Here is a 22,533-nt window from a genome sequence, read left to right on the forward strand (position 1 = left end):
CATCTTAACAAAAAGAAAAGTTCTGATTTCAAATTTTTGGCTCAAACAGATTTTTAACCTCTCAAATATAACTTTCAACAGGCTCTACAGGTAAAGCCGTAGCCTTGAATATCATTTAAATAAAAAGCCACATAAAATCAGTGACCTCTACCAAAATAAGACAATTCTCTCATGTATGAATTCAGGTTTCTTGAATTCACTAAGTCAGCCCACTTAAGCAGACTACCAATCCAATGCAGGATTTTCTTTCTTAAACAATTTTGCTACTTCTAATTCCACAATGACATAAATTATTTCATTAAATTTTATTTGCAATAATTTTAAATAGTTAATACTAACTAGCAGTAAAAATTCAAGTATTTCTTCATGGAAGAAAAAACATAAGAAAGCACAAATAGCAATTTTCCCCAGCAAACTTTCCTATAAATCCCCTTGAATTTTTCTGACATTTCTTTAAAAATAAAGTACCCCAAATTAAATCTTTCTCCTGTACTAAGCCCTCCAAACACACACTTTTCCCTTCAAAAAATGGAAAACTAACATTTTCTTACTGGCAAAGTCACAAACCACCATAAACCTTACCAGCATCTGGTCTGGGTCCATAATCCCTGTGACCTAAGGAAAAAGAAAAGAAAAAAAAAAAAAAGCTGTTTAAGGCAATTCATTTGAAATCATTAACAAAAAAAAAATTGTAATAAACCAAAGCATGAAAAGTCAACACTTCCAAAATCCTTGAAAGTCAACCATCACAGATTTACAAAGTAAATATATAAATTATGTTTTATTTAAAGTCTAGAAATCAAGATGAATGTCAACATTTCCTTTAACTTGTCCTACACAGCACCTGCCACTTTAGCATCATGCTAGTATCACTTTTGTTAAGCTCTGGTTGTGAAGGCTGATTGGACAACCCTAATAATTTTAAAACACCATGTCAGCTACCTTTATAAAAACAAACTGTCAAAATCCAGTGAAGGTCTCATTCATTGGTCACCACAGACTCTTTCATGCAAATTCACTGTGTAGAAACCCATTGGATTGTTTGAGATCAACTTTGGCTCTTTAGTTTACTTTGATATATATGTGTGTATATATATACATATATATATATATATATATAATTTTTATTAAGGCACACAACACACACCAGCCTCAACAGAATAAGAAAGGACTTTTGACTACATCTGCGGGATATTGGTGGCTTTTAGATTTATATAGCATTTCCACTGAAACATTTTGGGATACTCAGCACTTACCACCAAAATTTTTGAAGCCACCGCGGTCACCACCACTGCAGAGGAAAAATTGAAGAAATGATTTCTTCCTTAAGTCTCTAATGTGCTGAGCCCTGGGCTCAATCTACACTTAACTGTCACAAGTAGAGTGCTTAGGAAAACAGTAGCACCTCTAAGTTTTCAGTAAATTCCATTTCATAGAGTTCTAAATGTTGTTTCCATCCAAGTGTTTTCCCAAGGATCTATTTCCACAAGATGTCTTTCCAAGCTTATTACATAGCTAATATACTCTTATTTTTAAATCTTCCCAACCCCAAGCCAAAGGGACACTATTAAATCATAACTTAAAGCTGGAGGTACAGCATGAAGAATACTAAACTAGAGCAAGTGTTTTTTCCAAAAGAGTACTTTCTAAATATGAGAAAAAGAAAAAAGAATAGAAGAATATAAAGCAAGGTTAAGATTTTGATGGTAGAATGGGAGAGGTTAAAAACTTGAGTATTAGGTTCTGCTGTGATACAAAATAGTGGATTTTATGAGATGAATTTTAAAAGTGAGATACAAATACACATAAAAGACTGAATGAAAGTAGTTTTAAAATTTCAAATCATTCAAAACCCTGATAGAAGACTAAAAAGAGCATCACTTAAAAATCACCATCCTTACCCACTATACTACAGATATCTCTTCACATCAGCGCTACGGAGTTTCATGCTGCCATATGCTGTGTACACATCAGTAGTGCACGTTACATACACAAGGCAACGTAGTCCAATTATGCAGTTGCCCACAGGACAACTTTTTTTTTTTTTTTTTGCAACAGAGTCTCACTCTGTCACCCAGGCTGGAGTACAGTGGTGGGATTTCGGGTCACTGCAAACTCCACCTCCCAGGTTCAAGTGATTCTCCTGCCTCAGCCTCCCAAGTAGCCAGGATTACAGGTATGCGTTTCCACACCCAGCTAATTTCTGTGTTTTTAGTACAGATGAGGTTTCACCATGTTGGACAAGTTGGTCTCAAGCTCCTGGCCTCAAATAATCCACCCATCTCAGCCTCCCAAAGTGCTGGGATTATAGGTGTGAGCCACCACACCAGGACATCAACTTTTATCTGGCAAATTAGTACTGCCAGGTAAGTCAGTGGTCCTTGAGAGCATGGCTTTATGTAAGAAATCTAAGGTCTCTCTTACCAGAAAATCTTTAAATACCCATCCAATAAAAGCTTCTTTCTCTTAACTGAATTCTGTAATCCTTTAAGATTCATATGCTGATATGGCAATAAAAACACTCAAAGTTTTCAGATGGTAATATCAGATCTACTACTAATGATCTTATTCTACTATAATCCAAGAAGCTAATCTAATATACTGAAGTCTCTCACTGCTTAGAAATCTCTACTTTATGGATATCTTTTGGGGGCCAGGGGAAGACCCTCAGCTTTAGTGATTACCCTACCCTATAGATGGCTTTTCTGAGCCATTGAGATGAAACACTCTATTAAAAACTTCTCCCTTCTTAATAAATCCATTCTATTATACTTTAAGGTAAAAATATTTCCACTTACAACTGTCTTAGGTACAGACACATGCATTTTAATTTATTGTTACTTTTTACGTGACTTCCAGGATGCCTTTTTAAGCAGGAGACTAAAGCTATTTCAAGACAATACAGGCCCTTTCTATACAGTTTGCCACTGAATTTCTAAGACCCCCTACTTTGCAACGGGTAGTACTGAAGCCTTCCCTACACTTCTAAATGACACGTATATTGATACTTAACTCTTTAAGAAAGGGAAGCCAACAGAGTTGGGATTAAACTGCTGAAAATATTATTAGAAACCAAGGTATCTCAGAGGTTTTATAACTCTGAAAATCAAGGCGAGAAAAGAACTAGTGAAAATATTATGCCTACATTCTTATGCCAGTAGGCTGAAGTCCCAAGGATAAAGATGACTTTTAAAATAGGAAATTGGGGGTTGTTAGGTTCACAAATAAGTGCTAGATGAGATGCCTCTTACTGTGTTGTCATCTTAAGGGAATACCAAATCTGGCCACAATGGATGGAAAACATGCGATTTCATACATCAGTTAGCTCCTGTGATTTCCATTCTGGCCAGCAATATAACTTTGAACAACAGAAAAAGAACATACGCCTGGCAACAATAAAGGGATATAAAACAAATGACATTTGAATAGGTTTATGATTTCCTATTCTTCCATATAATACATTTTAATGTCATCTTTACTGAGCATTTCCTTTCAAAATAAAGCAGCTGCGCCAGGTGCAGTGGCTCACGCCTGTAATCCCAGCACTTTGGGAGGCCAAGGCAGGCGGATCAGGATGTCAGGAGTTCAAGACCAGCCTGGCCAACATAGTGAAACCCTGTCTCTGCTAAAAATACAAAAAAGTAGCCAGGCATGGTGGCGCACACCTGTAATCCCAGCTACTTGGGAGGCTGAGGCAGGAGAATCACTGGAACATGGGAGCTGGAGGTTGCAGTGAGCCGAGATCATGCCACTGCACTCCAGCTTGGATGACAGAGCAAGATTCCGTCTCAAAAAAAAAGGCAGCTGAAGATTTCAACACATGGCCATAAATTTGGAATTAACATAGTACACTGGAAAAAGAACTAGTGTTCAAACCAAGAGACTCAGGATATTGTCTGAATTATCATTAATCAATCTTGAAGATTTGGACATGTCAGTGATTCTTCATAGGCTTCAATCTCCTTAACAAAATAAGAGTCTGTATCCTTACTATCCAAAACATGATGGAATACAAACATAAACATAGCCTGGAAGCTTCTTAGAAAAGCCAAGATCTCAGGCCTCACCCTAGATCTACTGAATAAGAATCTGCATTTAATAAGACCCTCAAGTAATTCATATGCACATTTAAGTCTGAAATGTCTAGACATTTGGTTTAGGCATTTATCTAGATATCTACAATTTTATGCAAAGCTTTCTTTCAAGTTCAAACATTTCAATCATTTTCTCTATCCTTATTAGAAAATTATCCTTATTGAGGAAATTTATTAAATACAGAAAATAACCTTCAAGAAGTACTGTTAGATATTAACAGAAAATGTGCCTGAGGTTAACAATCTTTCTTTAAAATCTGCATTAATGTTACAAGTCCCTTTTCTACATACTAACTCAAATTAAGACATGAAAGTACTTGAACGTCTATGAGTCAAGATGTTGACACAACAAATTTGCTTTAATTCCCAGAAAAAGCAGAAAACATGTACACATAAAGTATTCCTGAAGTAGCAGAGATATTTAACAGAGACATAATATAAGCATACTCAACTTTATTGGCAGAGTACCTCCTGCATAAGAAAACTAGCTGCTTTTTTAAGGTTTTTGAGATGCTGTCTTGCTATTTTGCTCAGTCTGGTCACAAACTCCTGAGCACCAGTGATCCTCCCACCTCAGCCTCCTAAGCAGCTGGGTCTACAGGTACATGCCACAGCCCCCAGCTAGGTACATATTATTTTTCTTTTCCTTTTTTTTTTTTTTTTTGAGACAGAGTTTCCCTCTCTTTGCCCAGGCTGGAGTGCAATGGTGTAATCTTGGCTCACTGCAACCTCCAACTCCCAGGTTCAAGCAATTCTCTCACCTCAGCCTCCAGAGTAGCTGGGTTTACAGATGGCCACCACCATGCCCAGCTAATTTTTGTATGTTCAGTAGAGATGGAGTTCACCATGTTGACCAGACTGGTTTCAAACTCCTGACCTCAGGTAATTCACCTGCCTCAGCCTCTCAAAGTGCTGGGATTACAGGTGAGAGCCACTGCACTTGCCCAGTTGCATATTCTTGACCCAAATATAGAGACATTCTCCCAAGTTCAAAGCCACAATGAGCAGCCTACGTGAGGGCATATTCTGAGGGTTCTTTCACTGCTACAGCAGTACATATTTAGAAGAGACAACAGATTTCATTTCAGATGCTTCTCAAGAGAGAAAAAGTTCTCTGACAGAATCTCTACTCCCAATCTTTTAATAAAAAAAAAAAATCTAAATATGTCTATTTATGAACTAAAACTGCCAAGAAGTAAAAGGACAATGCAGGAATCTCTGTTCTTAGAAAATTTTACTAACTAGAGAGAAAAGGGCTTAGCTAAAAATGGAGAAAGATTAGCTTAAAAACCCTGTGCTTGAGTTTTCAGACTACTAAATCCAGAATACAATTTTTTGAGTGTGAGGAAAAGACCAACATTAATTCCACATTTAAGTGACTCAATGGATTTAAATATTATTCTCAATAACAGCTGTATTTACATTTTATTTCCTCCTATGTCTTATATGCGTGGTAAAAAAGCTTTCTGGATTCAGCATTTATGAACATCTTAGGAAGCCAAGAATCTGTCATTCTAGAGCTGCACTGTCCAACAGTATCCACTACCTACATGTGGCCTGTTGAGCACTGGAAATGCAGCTAGTCTAAATTAAGACATGCTCTAAATGCAAAATACAAAATGGATTTCTAAATTTTGGTATGAATAAAGGAATGTACACTACCTTTTTTTTTTTTTTTGAGACAGAGTCTCGCTGTTGCCAGGTTGGAGTGCAGTGGTGCAATCTCAGCTCACTGCAACTTCCACCTCCTGGGTTCAACCAATTCTCTTGCCTCAGCCTCCGGAGTAGCTGGGAATACAGGCGCATACCACCATGCCCAGCTAATTTTTGTATTTTTTAGTAGAGACAGGGTTTCATAATGTTGGCCAGGATGGTCTCAATCTCTTGACCTCGTGATCCGCCTGCCTCGGCCTCCCAAAGTGCTGGGATTACAGACCCCATACCACTGCTCCCAGCCTTTTTTTTTTTTTTTTCCCCCCACATTTGAAGCAGTATGGGACAGGGGAGGGAAGGAAATGGAATCTGACAGTCTCACTACTGCCCAGACTGGAGTGCAGTGGCTATTTACAGTCACAATCAGCTCACTGCAGCCTTGAACTCCTGGACTCAAGCAATCCTCTTGCCTCAGCTTCCCAAGTAGCTGGGACTACAGGTGTATGTCACAGAGCCCAGCTAATTTTTTAATTTTTAAGAAATGAGGTCTTACTATGTTGCTTCACCTAGTCTCAAACTCTTGGCCTCAAGCAATCCTCTTGCCTCTGACTCAAAAGTAGCTAGGATTACAGGCACAGGCCATCATGACCAACAAAAAGAAACTTTTTATACTGATTGTATGATTAAATATTTTGGATATATTGGGTTAAGTAAAATATATTTTCTCATTTGTGTTTTCTTTTTAATGTGGCTTTAGAAAATTTACTATACGGGTCACATTTGTGACCTACATTATATTTCTATTGAACAATGTTATGCTAGACTGTCAACAGAATGTATGCACATTTTTTTATTTTTTAGACCCATGTGCCCCTATATGCATGCGTATTTCTACGAGAGCTAATTGAACACTCTTTTAAGAGGGAGAAGATCCTCAAAAATCTTGATAATTTTAGGCTTGACCCATTAAAGCCTAAAACAGCTACTAAATTTGATGGCATGCTAATAATGAAAACCTATTATTTATTAAGTTCTGGCAATTTTACAAGGCATTAATCACAATGCTAAAACTAAAAATCACTGGGAGAATTTGTGTACCAAGCTTCTAGTCCACTAAGCTGTCCACGTCAATTTTAGATGACAGTAAGAAATTGTTTTTTTTTTCCTTTGCTACAGTTGCTTTTTCAAAAAGACTAAGTTTCCTGTAGTCCCTATGATCTTCACTTACCTCTCTTTCACACTTGGAAAGCTGATGGCTTTTGATCTGAATTTTTCCTCTAGCCAGGCAATCACACAAACTGTACGTCTAAGAATGTCCCATCCTTTACCTCACATCCTCATCCACAAATTATGCCCCTTCTTCTTTTTTTTTTTTTTTTGAGATGGAGTTTCACTTTTGTTGCTCACGCTGCAATACAATGTGCGATATTGGCTCACGGCAACCTCCACCGCCCGGGTTCAAGTGATTCTCCTTCCTCAGCCTCCAGAGTGGCTGAGATTACAGGCACCTGCCACCACGCCTGGCTAAGTTTTTGTATTTTTAGTAGAGACAGTTTCACCATATTCGTCAGGCTGGTCTTGAACTCCTGCCCTGAGGTGATCCACCCACCTCGGCCTCCCAAAGTGCTGGGATTACAGGTGTGAGCCACTGTACTCGGCCTATGCCCCATTCTTCTTTTAATATAAATCCAACTAATACCAGATATTCTTCAAACAGCCCCCAAAAGAATGGCTATTTTTAAGACGACTGAAAACATAAATGGAAGTGTTGATGAAGACTAATGAAAAATGTTTAAGTATTTTGGTACTTAAATGCAAAACTGTGTGGAAAAAAAAAAATCTTAAAACAGGTCATTTACATTCAAATTCAAAACACTTTATCCCAATAAATAAGCTAAAAAGCACATTTTAAACAAGATGTTATGACACATAAAAATTTTATGAACTTCAGCTGGGTGCGGTGACTCATGCCTGTAATCCTAGCACTTAGGGAGGCCTAGGCAGACAGATCACGAGGTCAGGAGATTGAGACCATCCTAACACAGTGAAACCCCGTCTCTACTGAACCCACCACCGCACTCCAGCCTTGGCGACAGAGGGGGACTCTGTCCCAAAAAAAAAAAAAAATTATATCAACTTCAAATTTCAGTATCCATAAATGAAGCTTTACCGGAACACAACCCTGTTTATTCATTTACATATTATTTATGGCTGCTCTGGTGCTCCATGGGCAGAGATGAATAGTTACAAGAGAAACCATATGGTCTAACAAAAACCAGAACATTTACTATCTGGCCTTTCACATAGTTTGCCAACTCAATATAGAGTAATTGGCATCCATACGGATTTCTAAAAAAGGCCTTTCATGAACATCTCAATAAATGATAGAGTCTAAGGCAAGACTGCAGATCCCTTCCTCACTCAATCTTTCGCCCACTGAAATCAAATCAGTATCATTTTAACCAACTACATATTGGATTTCTGCATATGATTTTGTATGAAGGGGTATTAAAGGAAAATAATAAACTTAGTTTATAAATTCTAACTGGGGCACAAATTGCACAAAATAAGTTGCCAAGAGTTTATAAAAGTACTTAATTGGACCTCAGGGTTGGTTAAGGTACTCCTTCCCTCCTTTGTCAGGAGGATCATTCGAAGTCCTTTCAACCCTCTAGTTACAAGATGAGTCACAGATGAAAATATATTTATAATGACTTCCCTACCCATTCCCTATCTTCCTCCATTCTTAGATACAGTGATAGTTTAATAGATAATCAATTAGGATGTGACTTCCTTATGAAGAAAACTAAAGCTATGATGCACTATAAAACATATAGCATTTTAGGGCAGCCAATTATCCAAAATATTATTAACTGGAAAATTAAAAATACCTGTTGGTTATCTTGTTTGGGATAGGAAGGAGGATATTATTAGCTATAGTAAGCACCATGTCACTTTACATTGTCCATTTATGTTCACATGATGGCAGACTGCTCTCTTTGACAATGAAGAGGCATAGAATCTATCTGTTTTACTTTGGTAAACTGACTTTGGCTATCAATCAACATACTTAATGTCCAAGTCTTATAAAAATTTTCAAACATGTCTAGAATTTAGTTTTTCCATAAAATCAAAGCACTGTACACTAAAAATAGAGAAATACAAGTCAGTGAAATCAAATCTTGGCTCACTTGAAGAAATAAGAGTCTGTGGGCAACTGGTTGTTTCTTAGGTCACTTGAGGAGACACATAGTCCCTAAGGAGCAAAAGAATGAACTGGTGCTGATATGTAACTGATAAGTATCGGTAACAGGCCACTGACCATTTCAATTCCCAAGGAATGTAAATTACCTTTTAGCCTATATATGTACATAGAAATATGCAACCTGCAAACTTCTGAGGACAGATATCAACTATTATTTTCTCATTTTTGTTTTTACAGTCAAAGTAGTAAACTTACAGATACATCTAAAAGCAATTTAAAACTAGCTTCATAACATATGCTATAAGTAAATAAATACCAAAACCTGGTAACACCAGCATGGTGAAAAGAAAAGCTAAATTAAAAAGGCATTCCTTTACACAACTTAGTCTAGACAAAATACATATTGCTATATGATGTTACACTAATTATTCCAATAATTATTTACTTACGAAGAGAGACACAATGGTTTCATTACATTAAATCTTTCTCTTATTTGCCATCCCCACCTTTCTATTCCATTATTGCCCCCTAATTCTTTCCCTTCCCAAGGAGATTTGAAATTAAGAAATAGCCTCTCTACCCTTCAATCTAGAATTAGCTTACCTTTTATTTGCACATACAAACATTGGATTTCCCAGAGTTGTTTAGATTCCAGCTCTGGCAGGAAAGTCAAGTGGTTTAACCACAACCAGTTGTTTTTCTACTGGTGTTTAACTTGCCCCACATAAACTAACTGATAACATAGCCTATTCTAAGGTCATTTATGTGAGATCTTAAGACTGAAAATACATTTTTAATTGCTAACCTTTTCTCCAACACATAATCCCTTTTTTAAGTCTCTTAACTAAATTAGATGCTGGAATTGATCCAGCCAAGTAACATCGAAAGAAAAAAAAAAACAAATGTAGGCATCTTTATCTACATACTTACCTTGATCCTGTCATAGGACCTCTTCCATCCTTGTCATATCCCCCACGCCCTCTACCTCCTCCCTGTGACCCGCCATATCCTCTATTATCTTCTCCATACCTACTCACATCACGACGGTCATCTACAAAAAAGAAAATATTACACACAAATAACAACTGTCATTTATAAGGCTTCAAATAACAATCTTAAGTGGCTCTTTAGGCCACACATATCCTTATAAAAAATGGCACATGCATACATAACTCAAATGAAAGTCATAGTAAAATCATTTGGAATTAAATGTTTTTGAGAATTGTATCCGTGTCAAATTCCATTCTGCTGAAGTGACACAGCAAAATCGTAATGTGGAACAGTATGAACTAAAATATAACCTTAGCTAAAAAACCTTAATAACTTAGATGAAAAGCACAACCCCAATGTTAGAAGTTAACTCTTTCTTCATTTCAGAAACACTTAAATGCAACTCAAGCATGGACGAGGAGTAACTGAATCTTCAAACTGAGAGAAGATATTTAGTGAATCTGCTTCCACTTTTACTCATTGACTTACTCATTCAACTGCTGGTACCAGCAGTATTGTCAAATGATCAGAGTTCACTGAGACAACAAAGGAAATTCATATAATCAGCCATCAAAAACTCATGACCATTTGGGGGTCTCCATGTTCAGAAGCAGAAATCTGATAAACTAGTTCTGATCACCATGAGAGGGAACCTATGTTCAAGGTCATCCTAAATTTTTACCACCAGTTGAAATCCTATGTGGTTCTTTTAATCAGAAATTCATACAAATAATTCTCTGAGGGGGAAAAAAAATAATAATAGAGGTAAGTAAATCTTACCTTGTGTGTGGTGGCTGTAATTTTCCCTTTGTGAATGATAGGACTGCTGGTTTTGATTATAGGAATCATGCTGCTGATCGTAATTTGACTGCTCATCATATGAGCCTTGATGTTGATCAAAGCCTGACTGCTGGTCATATGAATCTTGTTGACCATAGTCTGACTGGTCATAGGAAGGTGCTCTTCCACCTTGGCTAAATAGAAATGGAGAACTTGAGAGGCTTCATAGGAAGATTACATTTGCTGTAGCAAGTTGACTGAAACTGATCTAAGAGTCCTGCCAGTTAGACATTAACCATATTTATGACTACCTTCTCATGGTAATTAGTTATCTGCAATCTCCTGAAATCCCCTTCAAAAGACAATCCTGCCAACATTAAAGAGGTGCCACATTATGAAAAGAAAATATGTATCTTTGAAAACTGTAGGAAAGGGAAAAATTACTATGGTTTTTCATTATCTCCTTGAATTAAAAAAAAAAAAGTAAAAGATGTTACGAAGTACAGTAATATGCCTGACTCTTTAATAAACACGCCACAAGAGCTGAGTCCTTTTAATAGTTACATTGAAAGGCTCTATATTACTTAATTTTAACAAGTGTCATCTCTTAAAATATTTTTAGATATCTTCTCTTACAATTATCTTTAGAGCCTATAGTACAGTCTTCTAAACATCTTCAGTAATAGTAAATTTTAGAAAACATTAAAGGAACTTGCTTTTGTAATGCCATTTTTTTTAAATCTGAAAAGTCTATCAGGTAATGAGACTGCTTATTCTAGCAATTCGAAAGAAAAATTCGGAGCAATATGACTGTATTAATTAGACGTTCTCAGTGTGGGAATGTTAAAAGGGAACACTTAAATGGATTTGAGTTCCAATAGGTTTACTTATATGGGCTGGGTGGCGGGGACGGGGGGGACAAAAAAGATCTCATAACTTAATAGTTACATCTTATTCTTCACTAGAGGATCAGAACAATCTAATAAAAGGTTAGTATGTTCCCTAACTCCCTATTGAAAGCACAACATAACCACAGTCCAAACCCTAGTACTTTAAAACGACTGTCAAATCAAACCTAACATTTCTTTTCAGACTACATTTATAGGTCATGCTCCCAAAAATACGTAATTTATAAAAGGATTCTCCTTAAATTTAAAACCAACAAGGCTTGAAGAGTTATTTCTCTTAATGTAGTATGCCTTCTAAACATTATTCCCTTCATTTGTACTCTACTTACTACTTTTCAGAATACTCATATCTGTAAGCCTGGTAATTTGACCGCATAAATCTTTCCTCAATGTTTTACTTAGAATAAATGTCTTCACTGTAGAGAGAAAACACTAGAGACCTCAGCTTTTAGCCATGTCACTTGACAATAATTTCTTTACCTCTGTAAAATGGGAATAATTACTGACACTGTTTCATAGTAGTATCTGAAGATCAATTACGTTAGAGAATGCAAAAGCATTTCAGAAAATGTAAAGCACAATTTTTAAAAAGTAACTTGCTTTTATTAAGTAAAGAGCATAAAATTAAGTACAGGCTCTTCAAATCTGAAAGGTAAAAAAACTTTATAAAACCTAAAATTTATCGATAGTCACCTACATATATCAACAAATAAAACACATTTTTAGGGTATCTGATATATTGTGAAAGTTTTGACCCTTTTAAAAAACATTTTTGTCCCTGAAAACGTAATATATTCAAATGGTTCAAAAATAAAATAGAAATTAAAAAGTAGATATTGAGAAGTCTCATACTAAAGGCAGGTTTTTATTTAATCTCAGGTATAAGGCAGAGGTTCAAAATTTTCTAACATTTTTAAGTACATCAATTACAGCTAAGCAATGATTTTACAAATACATCAGAAGAATCAAATGACAATGCTATTTCCATATTCTCCTTAATACACAGTTGTGAAATTCATACTCCATTAAAACTTTTCTTTAAAAAAAAAAGTTTCAAGTTAAGATTTTGTTGGCTAAATCTCTTTAATATTCAGTGTTATTTCTACTGCCCCAAACAATGTCAATACTTTACTGTTTCCTTACCTTCCTGATGATTCCATGTTTTGCTGCTGTCCCTGGTTATTATATGGCTGCTGGCCATATGAGCTCTGCTTTTGATTCTCATAACCACCATAGGACTGTGAGTAACCTAAAGATTAGATGAGTTATCATTTAGTGAAGGCTCTGATTTTTCAATCTCTGAAACAACAAATTTAACAAATTAGTCCAACCTGACTGACTTTGTCCATAACCGGAGTAACTGCTGTAGTTCTGTCCATAAGAGGAATCAGTCGTTTGCCCATAGCCAGAATAGCTCTGAAATTTAGGTAAATACTCAAGTTTCATCACCTACTTAAGATAAAAATAACTACTTATGAAGAATACAATTTATATTTCAACCTACTTGTGGTGTTTGTCCATAGCCTTGGTTGCCTTGATTTCCATAGGAAGAATAACTGCAAAAGAAAAATGTAGTACTTGAAAGAAATGTGTTAAAATTTAAAAGTTTAAATGAAGACCTTGCCTTCATTTTCAACTTTCAACTGAAATACAAGCTTCTTTGCTGAGAAATCATCAATCTGCCTATCTCTAGAGTAAAAATTGAAAGGTGATGACGAAAGACTGTTAAAGAAATAAATGAAGTCACTCCCAGATATCCTGAATGTCAAACAAATACCCCAACTTTTGTTTTGACAATCTCCTACAAATAAAGGAAACTTCATCAGAGCTAGAAAATTCCAAGAGAATTATGCTTGGGTGTCGGGGGGAATAAAAACTATAGAGCAAGGCCCATAATAAATATGTGAAACACAAAAATGATGGCTTGACAAAAATGAACACCTTACTCAGTTATATCTTGACAGATGAATTTTTTCCTACCATTTGCCTTAGTTAAATCTCTTTAACGTCCTACAAGATGCACAGGATGGCCCTAGAAGTCCAGTTTAAATGCCTCAGTAATTAGAGACATGTATATCTCCAGAGTACAATCACAGAATGAAATTACACTGCATCTCCTCAGTGCTGTAGCAGGGCCTAGCACATAGCTCAATAAATATTTGTTGACTGACTAAATAATATACCCTTCTGAGATTTGAATTTTAATTTAATAGTACATAAGCTCTAACAAGTCAGAAACAAACTTTATGAATCTATACTCTGACTTTCTAATATCCAAGGAAAACTAAAACATTTGCAAAAAAAACTTTTTAGTATTTTAAAGCTATCAAATACTAACAAGATTCTTTAACTTTTCAAAACTTATTTCATCAAATAAATATTCTGCTAGATGCCTACTAGGAGGTTAGCACTATCTTATGATATTAAAAAAGTCAAATCAGTTTTGTTTTCAGGAAGCTTAAAATTTGATAAATATCTGAGATGCTATTCTGAATATCTCACACTGAGCTGTAAAACATTTATCATACAAGTAGAAGGCTGTATTTCTGGTAAGAGAAGCCTACTGCATATATACATTCACATAAAAATAGAATTTTCTTTTTATTGTGAGCACGGTAGGGACACTAAAAAATGCTAAATATTTCTTTCATGGTGCTTCAAAAAAATATGCTCTGAAAAAAACATATTAGCATATTATATACTATCATAAAATGCTTCTTCTAAAAAACAAGGGTTCAATTTTTTTTTTTTTTTTTTTTTGGAGACAGGGTCTCACTCTGTCACCCGAGCCGGAATGTAGTGGCAAGATCATAACTCACTGTAACAACCTTGAACTCTTCAAGTGATCCTCCTGCCTCAGTCTCCCAAGTAGCTAGGGCTACAGATACACACCACCATGTCTGGATAATTTTTAAAAAAATTTTTGTAGAGACAAGGACTGGCTATATAGTCCAAAATGGTTTCTAACTCCTGGCCTCAGGCAGTCCTCCCACCTTGGCCTCCCAAAGTGCTGGGAGGCATGAGCCACAGTATCTGGCATTAAATTCCTTTAATAATTGTTTTTTCTAAGAGATTTCCTAAAGAAAACATAAACTTTAGAATACCAAGGAGACTTGTTTTAATCTCTAGGAGGTATATTCATTGATGCAAACAGACTTAAGGAAGAAGCCCAGTGCAGTGGCACATGGCTGTAGTGGAGAGTACAGTTACTTGGGAGACTGAGGCAGGAGGACTGCTTAAGCTCAGGAATTCAAGGCTATAGTACACTATGATTTGCCTATGAATAGCCACTGCACTCCAACCTGGGTACCCAGCAAGACTCTGTCTCAAAACATAAAGAAAAAAAGAAAAGGAATACATGTTTTACAGCACCTATTTACACAAGCTGACTCTCTTTACTCTGTGACAAGCTAATATTTAACTAACTATAACATCCAGACATCAAGTCTCAAGAGAAGAAGTTTGACAAAATTCATCCCAGTTCTACCCTTTCATATTATTAAAATATATGTATACTTTACCTTTGCTGCTCACCCCCAGACTGACCGTAACTTCCAGAATCTAGAACACATAAAAATAATTTTAAATCTTATTTAAAATTACACTTCCTTCAAAGGCTGACTTTAGCTTATATAGAAGAAATATGGTAAGAAAATATAAAAAAACTGCAGAAAGAAAAACTCTTATTAAATACTGTGAAAGGAGAAATCTGTACAAATAGTATTTATTTTTTACAGTAACTACGTATTAGGAAACTACTATTCTACATGTGTGCTGAGGATCACAAGAACCCAGTGGACAAATGTAAATCAGTGAAAATCCATTCTTCAAACAGACTCAAAAGCTTAAGCAGTATTATCATTATATACAAAAAGACATGTTAAACTAATCAGGTCCAAGAGGGGGAAAGACATACACTGTGACATCCCAGGATTACGTCTACTTGTATATCCTTACCACCCAAGATATACACCATTCCACTGTATTGGACTGCTGTGGCTGTCAGCACCAACAAAAAGATTTCCAAAGACTTGCTAAAAAAAAAAAAAGCAGCTAAGTTAGTTGTTCTATTCTGATTTTACCAAGCTATGAGGGACTCAGCCAACTGGCATATCAAGTCAGCAATATCTGCTTCTAGCTTCAATTTAGCAATTAAAAAAAAACTACCAAGGGACTGGGTACAGTGGCTCACACATGTAATCCCAGCACTATGGGAGGCTCAGGCAGGCGGATGGCTTGAGACCAGCCTGGCCAACACGACAAAACCTAATCTCTACAAAAAATACAAAAATTAGCCGGGCATGGTAACGTGTGCCTATAGTCCCAGCTACTCGAGAGGCTGAGGTTGATCACCTGATCCAGGGGCAGTCAAGGATGCAGTGAGCTGTGACTGTGCCACTGCACTCCAGCCTGGACGACTGAATGAGACTGTCTCAAAAAAAAGAAAAAAAAAAGAAAGGTGGAGGGTGGGGGTGGGAACATGTAAAAAAAAAAAAAAAAGAATTTGATCTATGAGCTTTTCTCAATCCTTCAAAATGTCAATCATATCAAAAATTACTGAAAAGGTTCTATTTATCTATCCTTTAGGCTTTACTCGGAGTCAAATGAATGACCTACGTATGTGATGCGTAACAGCAATTTTATATAAAACACTTTCACAACTGCAAAAAATGGCTCTAATTCACAAACTGCTGGCCACTGGGCCCAACCTCACTCAATTTGAAACAAAAATAACTGTTGTCAAATAATTCTAAAACCCACCAAAAACCTAATGAAATTAGTAACTTTCTTTTTCTTTAAGAGATGAAACCTTCCTGTCACCCATGCTGGATTGCAATAGTGCCATCACAGCTTACTCCTGGACTTGAGCCATTCTCCTGCCTCAATGTCCTGCACAGCTAGGGTTACAGGTGTGCGGCACCACACCCAGCTATTTTTAATTTTTAGAGGCATGGTCTCAGTAACTTTCTCTTTTTAAAATTTAATTATACAGTATGTCCCTGTTACAAACTTTTTCATCCAATTTATATAAAGCTACAATATGAAAATATTGCCACTGAATATAAGTGGGTGATACCAAATTTGTTACTTTTCTGCAGTAAAGGTCTCCAATCAGACTGAACAAGATTTTTTTTAATGCTTAATTTTAAGAAGGTAAATGAAGGACAGGTATAGTGGCTCATCCCTGTAATCCCAGCATTTTGGGAGGCCAAGGCAGGAGTACTGCTTGAGCCCAGGAGGTCAAGGCTGCAGTTCAGTCATGATTGTACCACTGCACTCCAGCTTTAGTGGCAGAGCGAGACCCTGTCTTGGAAAAAAAAAAAGAATATTAAATGAAATCTCGACACAAACTACTACTTCTATGAATATTAAAGGCATAAAACTAGCTGAAATGAAAAAGAAAAAATTACACATCACTGCCAGGCCCATGATAATAAGATAGCTAGAGTGTAGCTAACAACCAAATAAGAAAAATAGGAAAAGAATATACAATCTAATTTGACCATTAAGAGATCAGATGCCACCGGGCGCGGTGGCTCAAGCCTGTAATCCCAGCACTGTGGGAGGCCGAGGCGGGTGGATCACAAGGTCAAGAGATCGAGACCATCCTGGTCAACACGGTGAAACCCCGTCTCTACTAAAAATACAAAAAATTGGCTGGGCATGGTGGCACATGCCTGTAATCCCAGCTACTCAGGAGGCTGAGGCAGGAGAATTGCCTGAACCCGGGAGGCGGAGGTTGCGGTGAGCCGAGATCGCGCCATTGCACTCCAGCCTGGGTAACAAGAGCGAAACTCTGTCTCAAAAAAAAAAAAAAAAAAAAAAGAGATCAGATGCCTCTATGAAGTAATAGGAAATCAGATTCTCCCAAATCAAAGGATGAAAACGGTTATGAGGGGTAAACAATGAGTAAAATAAGATAGTTGGGGATGCACGAAGCTTTAGGTTAAACTATATCCTGAAGCATGGACGTAGGTTCTCCCAGTGACAAAGTATATGATCATAACATATTTTCTTTAGGTTCAGGCAAAATCTTAGTAGGATATAGCACATAAGTCCTGTAACCCTATCTCAAACCTAACAGTAAGGCCCTTAATTTTAACCTAGTCATTTCAGCCTTCTGAACTTATAAATCTAACAACTTTAGTTAGCTAGCTTAAAAACTCCAAGATGACACAGAAATAAGCATATTAACTAGTAAATCTGGCCCTTAGTATAAACCCTTGAGTGATAAAGTGCAGATGCTTTATATTCATCAGAGAAAACCAGTTTATAAATTAAGGCATCCCAAACAACTATTCATTGTGATTATTTGACACTTGTGCTTTTCGTCTGGACCTACTAATCATTTAGAAGTGCTTTTGGGCCGGGTGCAGGGGCTCATGCCTGTAATCCCAGCGCTTTGGGAGGCCGAGGCGGGTGAATCACTAGGTCAAGAGATCGAGACTATCCTGGCCAACATGGTGAAACCCCGTCTCTACTAAAAATAAAAAAAAATTAGCCGGGCGTGGTGGCACCCACCTGTGGTCCCAGCTACTTGGGAGGCTGAGGCAAAAAAAAATCACTTGAACCCAGGAGGCAGAGGTTGCAGTGAGCCTAGATTGCACCACTACACTCCAGCCTGGCGACAGAGCAAGACTGTATATTAAAAAAAAAAAAAAGTGCTTTTGAATTTCCAAGTGTATAGTTTTGATTCTCTTCTCTTTTGTTTTTTCCTAATATTCCACTGCAGCCAGAAAAGGTATTTTATTATTCTTAGTATTTCTTTGGATTTGCTGTTTTGCTTCTCCCCCTTGGCACATGTCCCCTGCGTGCCTGAAAAGAATTAACTATTTTCTTAATTTCAAGCGAATTCTATCAGTCTATAATATTATGCTTAGTTGTATCACTCATATTTTACTAATGTTTGGTCTAGTCTGTTTGGTCACATTCTTACTGTTTGCCTAATCTACTACACAGAGTTTTTTTTTTTTTTTTTTTAAATTCCCATACAGCCTTGTCAAGTTCTTATAATGGTTTTATTTTATAAATACATATATACTTTTTTTTTGGGGGGACACAGTCTCACTCTATTGTCCAGGATGGAGTGCAGTGGTGTGATTTTGGCTCGCTGCAACCTACGTTTCCCAGTTTCAAACAACTCTCTTGCCTCAGTGCCTCCTGAGTAGCTGGGATTACAGGTGCCTGCCACGTTGCCTGGCTAGTTTTTGTATTTTCACCATGTTGGCCAGGCTGGTCTCATACCCCTGACCTCAGGTGATCTGCCCACCTCCGCCTCCCAAAGTGCTGGGATTACGGGCATAAGCCACCACGCCCAGCTTGTTTTCTATATTTTGAGGCCATTATTAGGCACATAAAAGTGTAGGCCTATCTTCCTGATGAATTTCCTTTCAACATTATATCTGAACTTTATTTTGGCTAGTAACATAACTTAAAAAAAATTACCTTTTGGTTGGTGTTTGCAAATTGCTTGAGCTCAAGAGTTCAAGACCAGCCTGAGCAACACAGAAAGACCCTATCTCTAGAAAAAAAAATTGAATAATTAGCTGAGCGAGGCACTGTGCTCCTGTTGTCAGTCCCAGCTACTCTAAAAAAAAAAAAAAAAAAAAAAAAAGAAAAGAAAAAAGAAAAAAAAAAAAAGGAAAATTCAAGGTCAATGGTTACTTTCTCTCTAAACTCTAAGGATCATTTCATTATTTTCCAGCTTCTTAAAGTATTTAATTAGTTTGTTATCAATCATACCACTGCTGCCTATTTTCCCTAATTGGTTATTGGTACTTTATAACCTGCATTTTCACATCAACATTAATGTATCTACGTATGAATTTACTTTTTTGTTTCATGTTTAAATCTAATGCTCAATTCAAAATGTACATCTCTTTTGGAAATTCTTAACTACTGACTCTTCCTCCATTTTCTCCTCAATCTCTTATTAGATGTATGACAGGAGTTCTTAACCTATTTCCCACGTTTCTTAATCTTTTTTTTTTTTTTTTTTTTTTTTTTTTTTTTGAGACAGGGTCTTACTCTGTCACCAAGGCTGGAGTGCTGTGGCTCGATCACAGTTCACTGCATCCTTGACCTCCTGGGCTCAAGCAATCCTCCCACCTCAACCTCCCAAGTAGCTAGGATTACACACGCACACACCACCACTCCCAGCTGATTTTTTTTTTTTTTTTGGTATTTTTTGTAGAAATGGGATTTTATCATGTTGTCCAGGATGTTCTCAAACTCCTGGGCTCAAGTGATCCATCCACCTCAGCCTCTCTAAGTACTGGGATTATAGGCGTGAGCCACCATGCCCAATCTTTCATTTTCATATCTTAACCCCCGAATTGAATTCTGGAAGGTCACATCTATTTTCCACATCTGAAAGATAAATCACATCCATCATATCTGTAATTCTTTCTTCTGCTAAGTCTACTATCCAACATATTCACTTTTTCTAATTCTAAACATTTTGATTATTTTTCAAATCTATGTGGCTTGTTTTATTAACATCTTGATTTTTTTTTTTTTTTTTTTTTTTTTGAGACAGTCTTGCTCTGTTGCCAAGGCTGGAGTGCAGTGGCATGATCTCAGCTCACTGCAACCTCTGCCTCCCAGGGTCAAGGGATTCTTGTGCCTCAGCCTTCCAAGTAGCTGGGATTACAGGTGCCCATCACGTTGCTTCCCTAATTTACAGTAGAGACAAGGTTTTGTTTGCCATGTTGGCCAGGATGGTCTCTAATTCCTGACCTCAGGTGATCCCTCAGCCTTGGCCTCCCAAAGTGCTGAGATTACAGGTGTGAGCCACCACGCCCAGTCAACACCTTGATCTTAGGGTTGATTCCTTTGGTTTTTTTTTTTTTTTTTTTAACAATTTTAAACAGAAAAATATTTTCTCAAATAATCTGTTAGAGGCTTTAATTCAGTTTGTCAGTGACTCTCATTTAGGTGAAATGTTTCCTAAAGCTCTGTGATTTTTTTACTGTGAACACATCTTTTGCAAGGCTTGCTTTATCTGAGATTCCTTGTATCTAAACTGTGAAATTTCCTCCAGAAAAGATTCTTAACATTTTTAACAGGTACACCAAGGGTATTACCAGCCCAGAAACCATTTTTACATTAATTTGTCTTAAGGTTCCCTGGAGCCTAAATGTCCATGCTACCTTGTCATCTCTTATGTTGGTACTAAGGTTTTTTCCAGTTCATTCCTTCACAGAACAAACAGTCCCTGAACTCTGTAACATGTAAGTCTAGAATTTATGTTAAGAGTCTCAGTTCTCTTTACCTGGCATTAATGGTCCGTATGTTTCATCTCCAATCCTTATGTAGTTACTTGAGCAATAAAACCCAGGTCTCTAAGAAGTGTACACCTTCCCCTCCAGGGTACCTGGCAAGTTAGCTCTTTGCCTACCATGACGGCTTCTACTTCATTTTTGGCAGTGGGGGTTTGCCCTTAGTTTTTGCATTTTTTTTTTAATGTTTGTAGATAGATTTTCAAATTAATCGTGGTCTGCCATACTGCCAGAATGAGCAGTTATCCTGACTTCGTAATTTTTATGTGTATAACTGTTATTATATTTGTAATATGAATTTGTAAGGTGTTAGGTAAGTCACACTTGTAAACAGTATTTGAATGTCTGACTTATAATTTCTACAATTTTGATTTATTGATTACTTAAGTGCTTCTGTTTTATTAGGTTTTTTGGAGTGGTTGAGTCAATTTGATATATTAAATTTACAAGTGTAGTCTGGAATGCTTAAAGGACTTAACTAAAATTATTAATGGCATTAGTCGTTTACGGGATTTTAATAAACATTCATCAAAGCACAAGTCAAAAGCATTATTTTTATACAAAGTCAAAGGTATTACTTTTATACACTTATTACAAAACATATAAATAGTATACCAAGCCTAAGAATTTAAATAGTCTAGCTTTAATTGTTAATTTAAAAACAAGCATCTAATAAGTAGTCCTTTTTACACATCGAAAAGCCAATTTCGGTATTTTTTTAAAACTCAGATTACAAAATAACAAATACCTGATGTCTTAGTAACTTGAAGATCAGTACTAATCATTAAGTCAACTTATATGCTACTATGATACACAAAAAAGCCTGTATTTTACAAATAGCAAACCACTAAAACTTTCAATTTTCCACAGAAGCCACTGTTTTAAACTAATAATTATGTTAAAGATCAAGACAGGCTAAAAGTTTTTAATGAGCACTGAATCCATTAAAACTTGCGTTTTAATTTCTGTTTAAACCAGGGTAGATGATACACCCTTGTGAAGGTGTCCTATAACGTACCAACATCTACTTTGGAATAAGAAATTATTCCTTGTTTGAACAAGAATTAACCAGAAACTGAGGGAAGTGCAGTTTACAGCATCTTACATGAAGTAGAAGGGCGCTCATCAAAAACAAACCAATATCCTGGCTCCTTAAATATCAACATTAATCTAAGCAATGTATACCATGCTCCTGTCCAATCATTCCCGCTAATCTGTAGTCTCCTCAGATCAATGCTTCCTTTTAGTCACATATTTCTAACCTGCAAGACTGGGTACCTGGGGTTTTTTGTTTGGCTTTGTAACACTAGGTAGGTTTGCCCTTACTAAAAATGTAAGACTGCAAAAGGCATATGTTTCACCTCAACCACACGGCTTCTCAGGCTATGTTCTGTATTTCCAGCAGAAAAGTGGTATCTAACTCTCATGATGTAGCAAGCAGATAGACACCTGGGTCTCTGCGGCCCGTGATGCAGCCTGACAACAGAGGACCTTGTGTGATCAGCCAGGTCTGCTAAATCAAGAGGACATCCATGTGCTAGACTTTTTATTCTGGTTTAGCAGGATTCAAACTGGCTGTCCTGAAGAGACCAATGCCTCTCTTTCTCTTCCACACAACGGGT

At 36.7% G+C, this 22,533-nt stretch overlaps 1 protein-coding gene across 4 annotated transcripts in view; it reads right to left on the reverse strand.

Annotated features, from left to right (window-relative positions):
• Positions 1-22,533, reverse strand: part of TAF15 (TATA-box binding protein associated factor 15) — a 34,229-nt gene that overhangs the window by 10,765 nt on the left and 931 nt on the right. For 3 of the 4 annotated variants that reach the window (XM_032280844.1, XM_032280842.1, XM_032280846.1), the window contains 8 exons: positions 15,152-15,191; positions 13,135-13,186; positions 12,962-13,046; positions 12,774-12,879; positions 10,723-10,916; positions 9,883-10,003; positions 1,257-1,291; positions 583-615 (listed from right to left, as the gene is read on the reverse strand). In XM_032280844.1, the coding sequence (XP_032136735.1) occupies positions 583-615; positions 1,257-1,291; positions 9,883-10,003; positions 10,723-10,916; positions 12,774-12,879; positions 12,962-13,046; positions 13,135-13,186; positions 15,152-15,191 (666 nt within the window). The remainder of the gene's footprint in view (positions 1-582; positions 616-1,256; positions 1,292-9,882; positions 10,004-10,722; positions 10,917-12,773; positions 12,880-12,961; positions 13,047-13,134; positions 13,187-15,151; positions 15,192-22,533) is intronic. The other variant, XM_032280843.1, reaches the window with a different exon arrangement.

The sequence above is a fragment of the Sapajus apella genome, unplaced genomic scaffold (assembly GCF_009761245.1).
Source record: "Sapajus apella isolate SASKATOON/1434 unplaced genomic scaffold, GSC_monkey_1.0 scaffold12, whole genome shotgun sequence".
Lineage (NCBI taxonomy): Eukaryota > Metazoa > Chordata > Mammalia > Primates > Cebidae > Sapajus > Sapajus apella.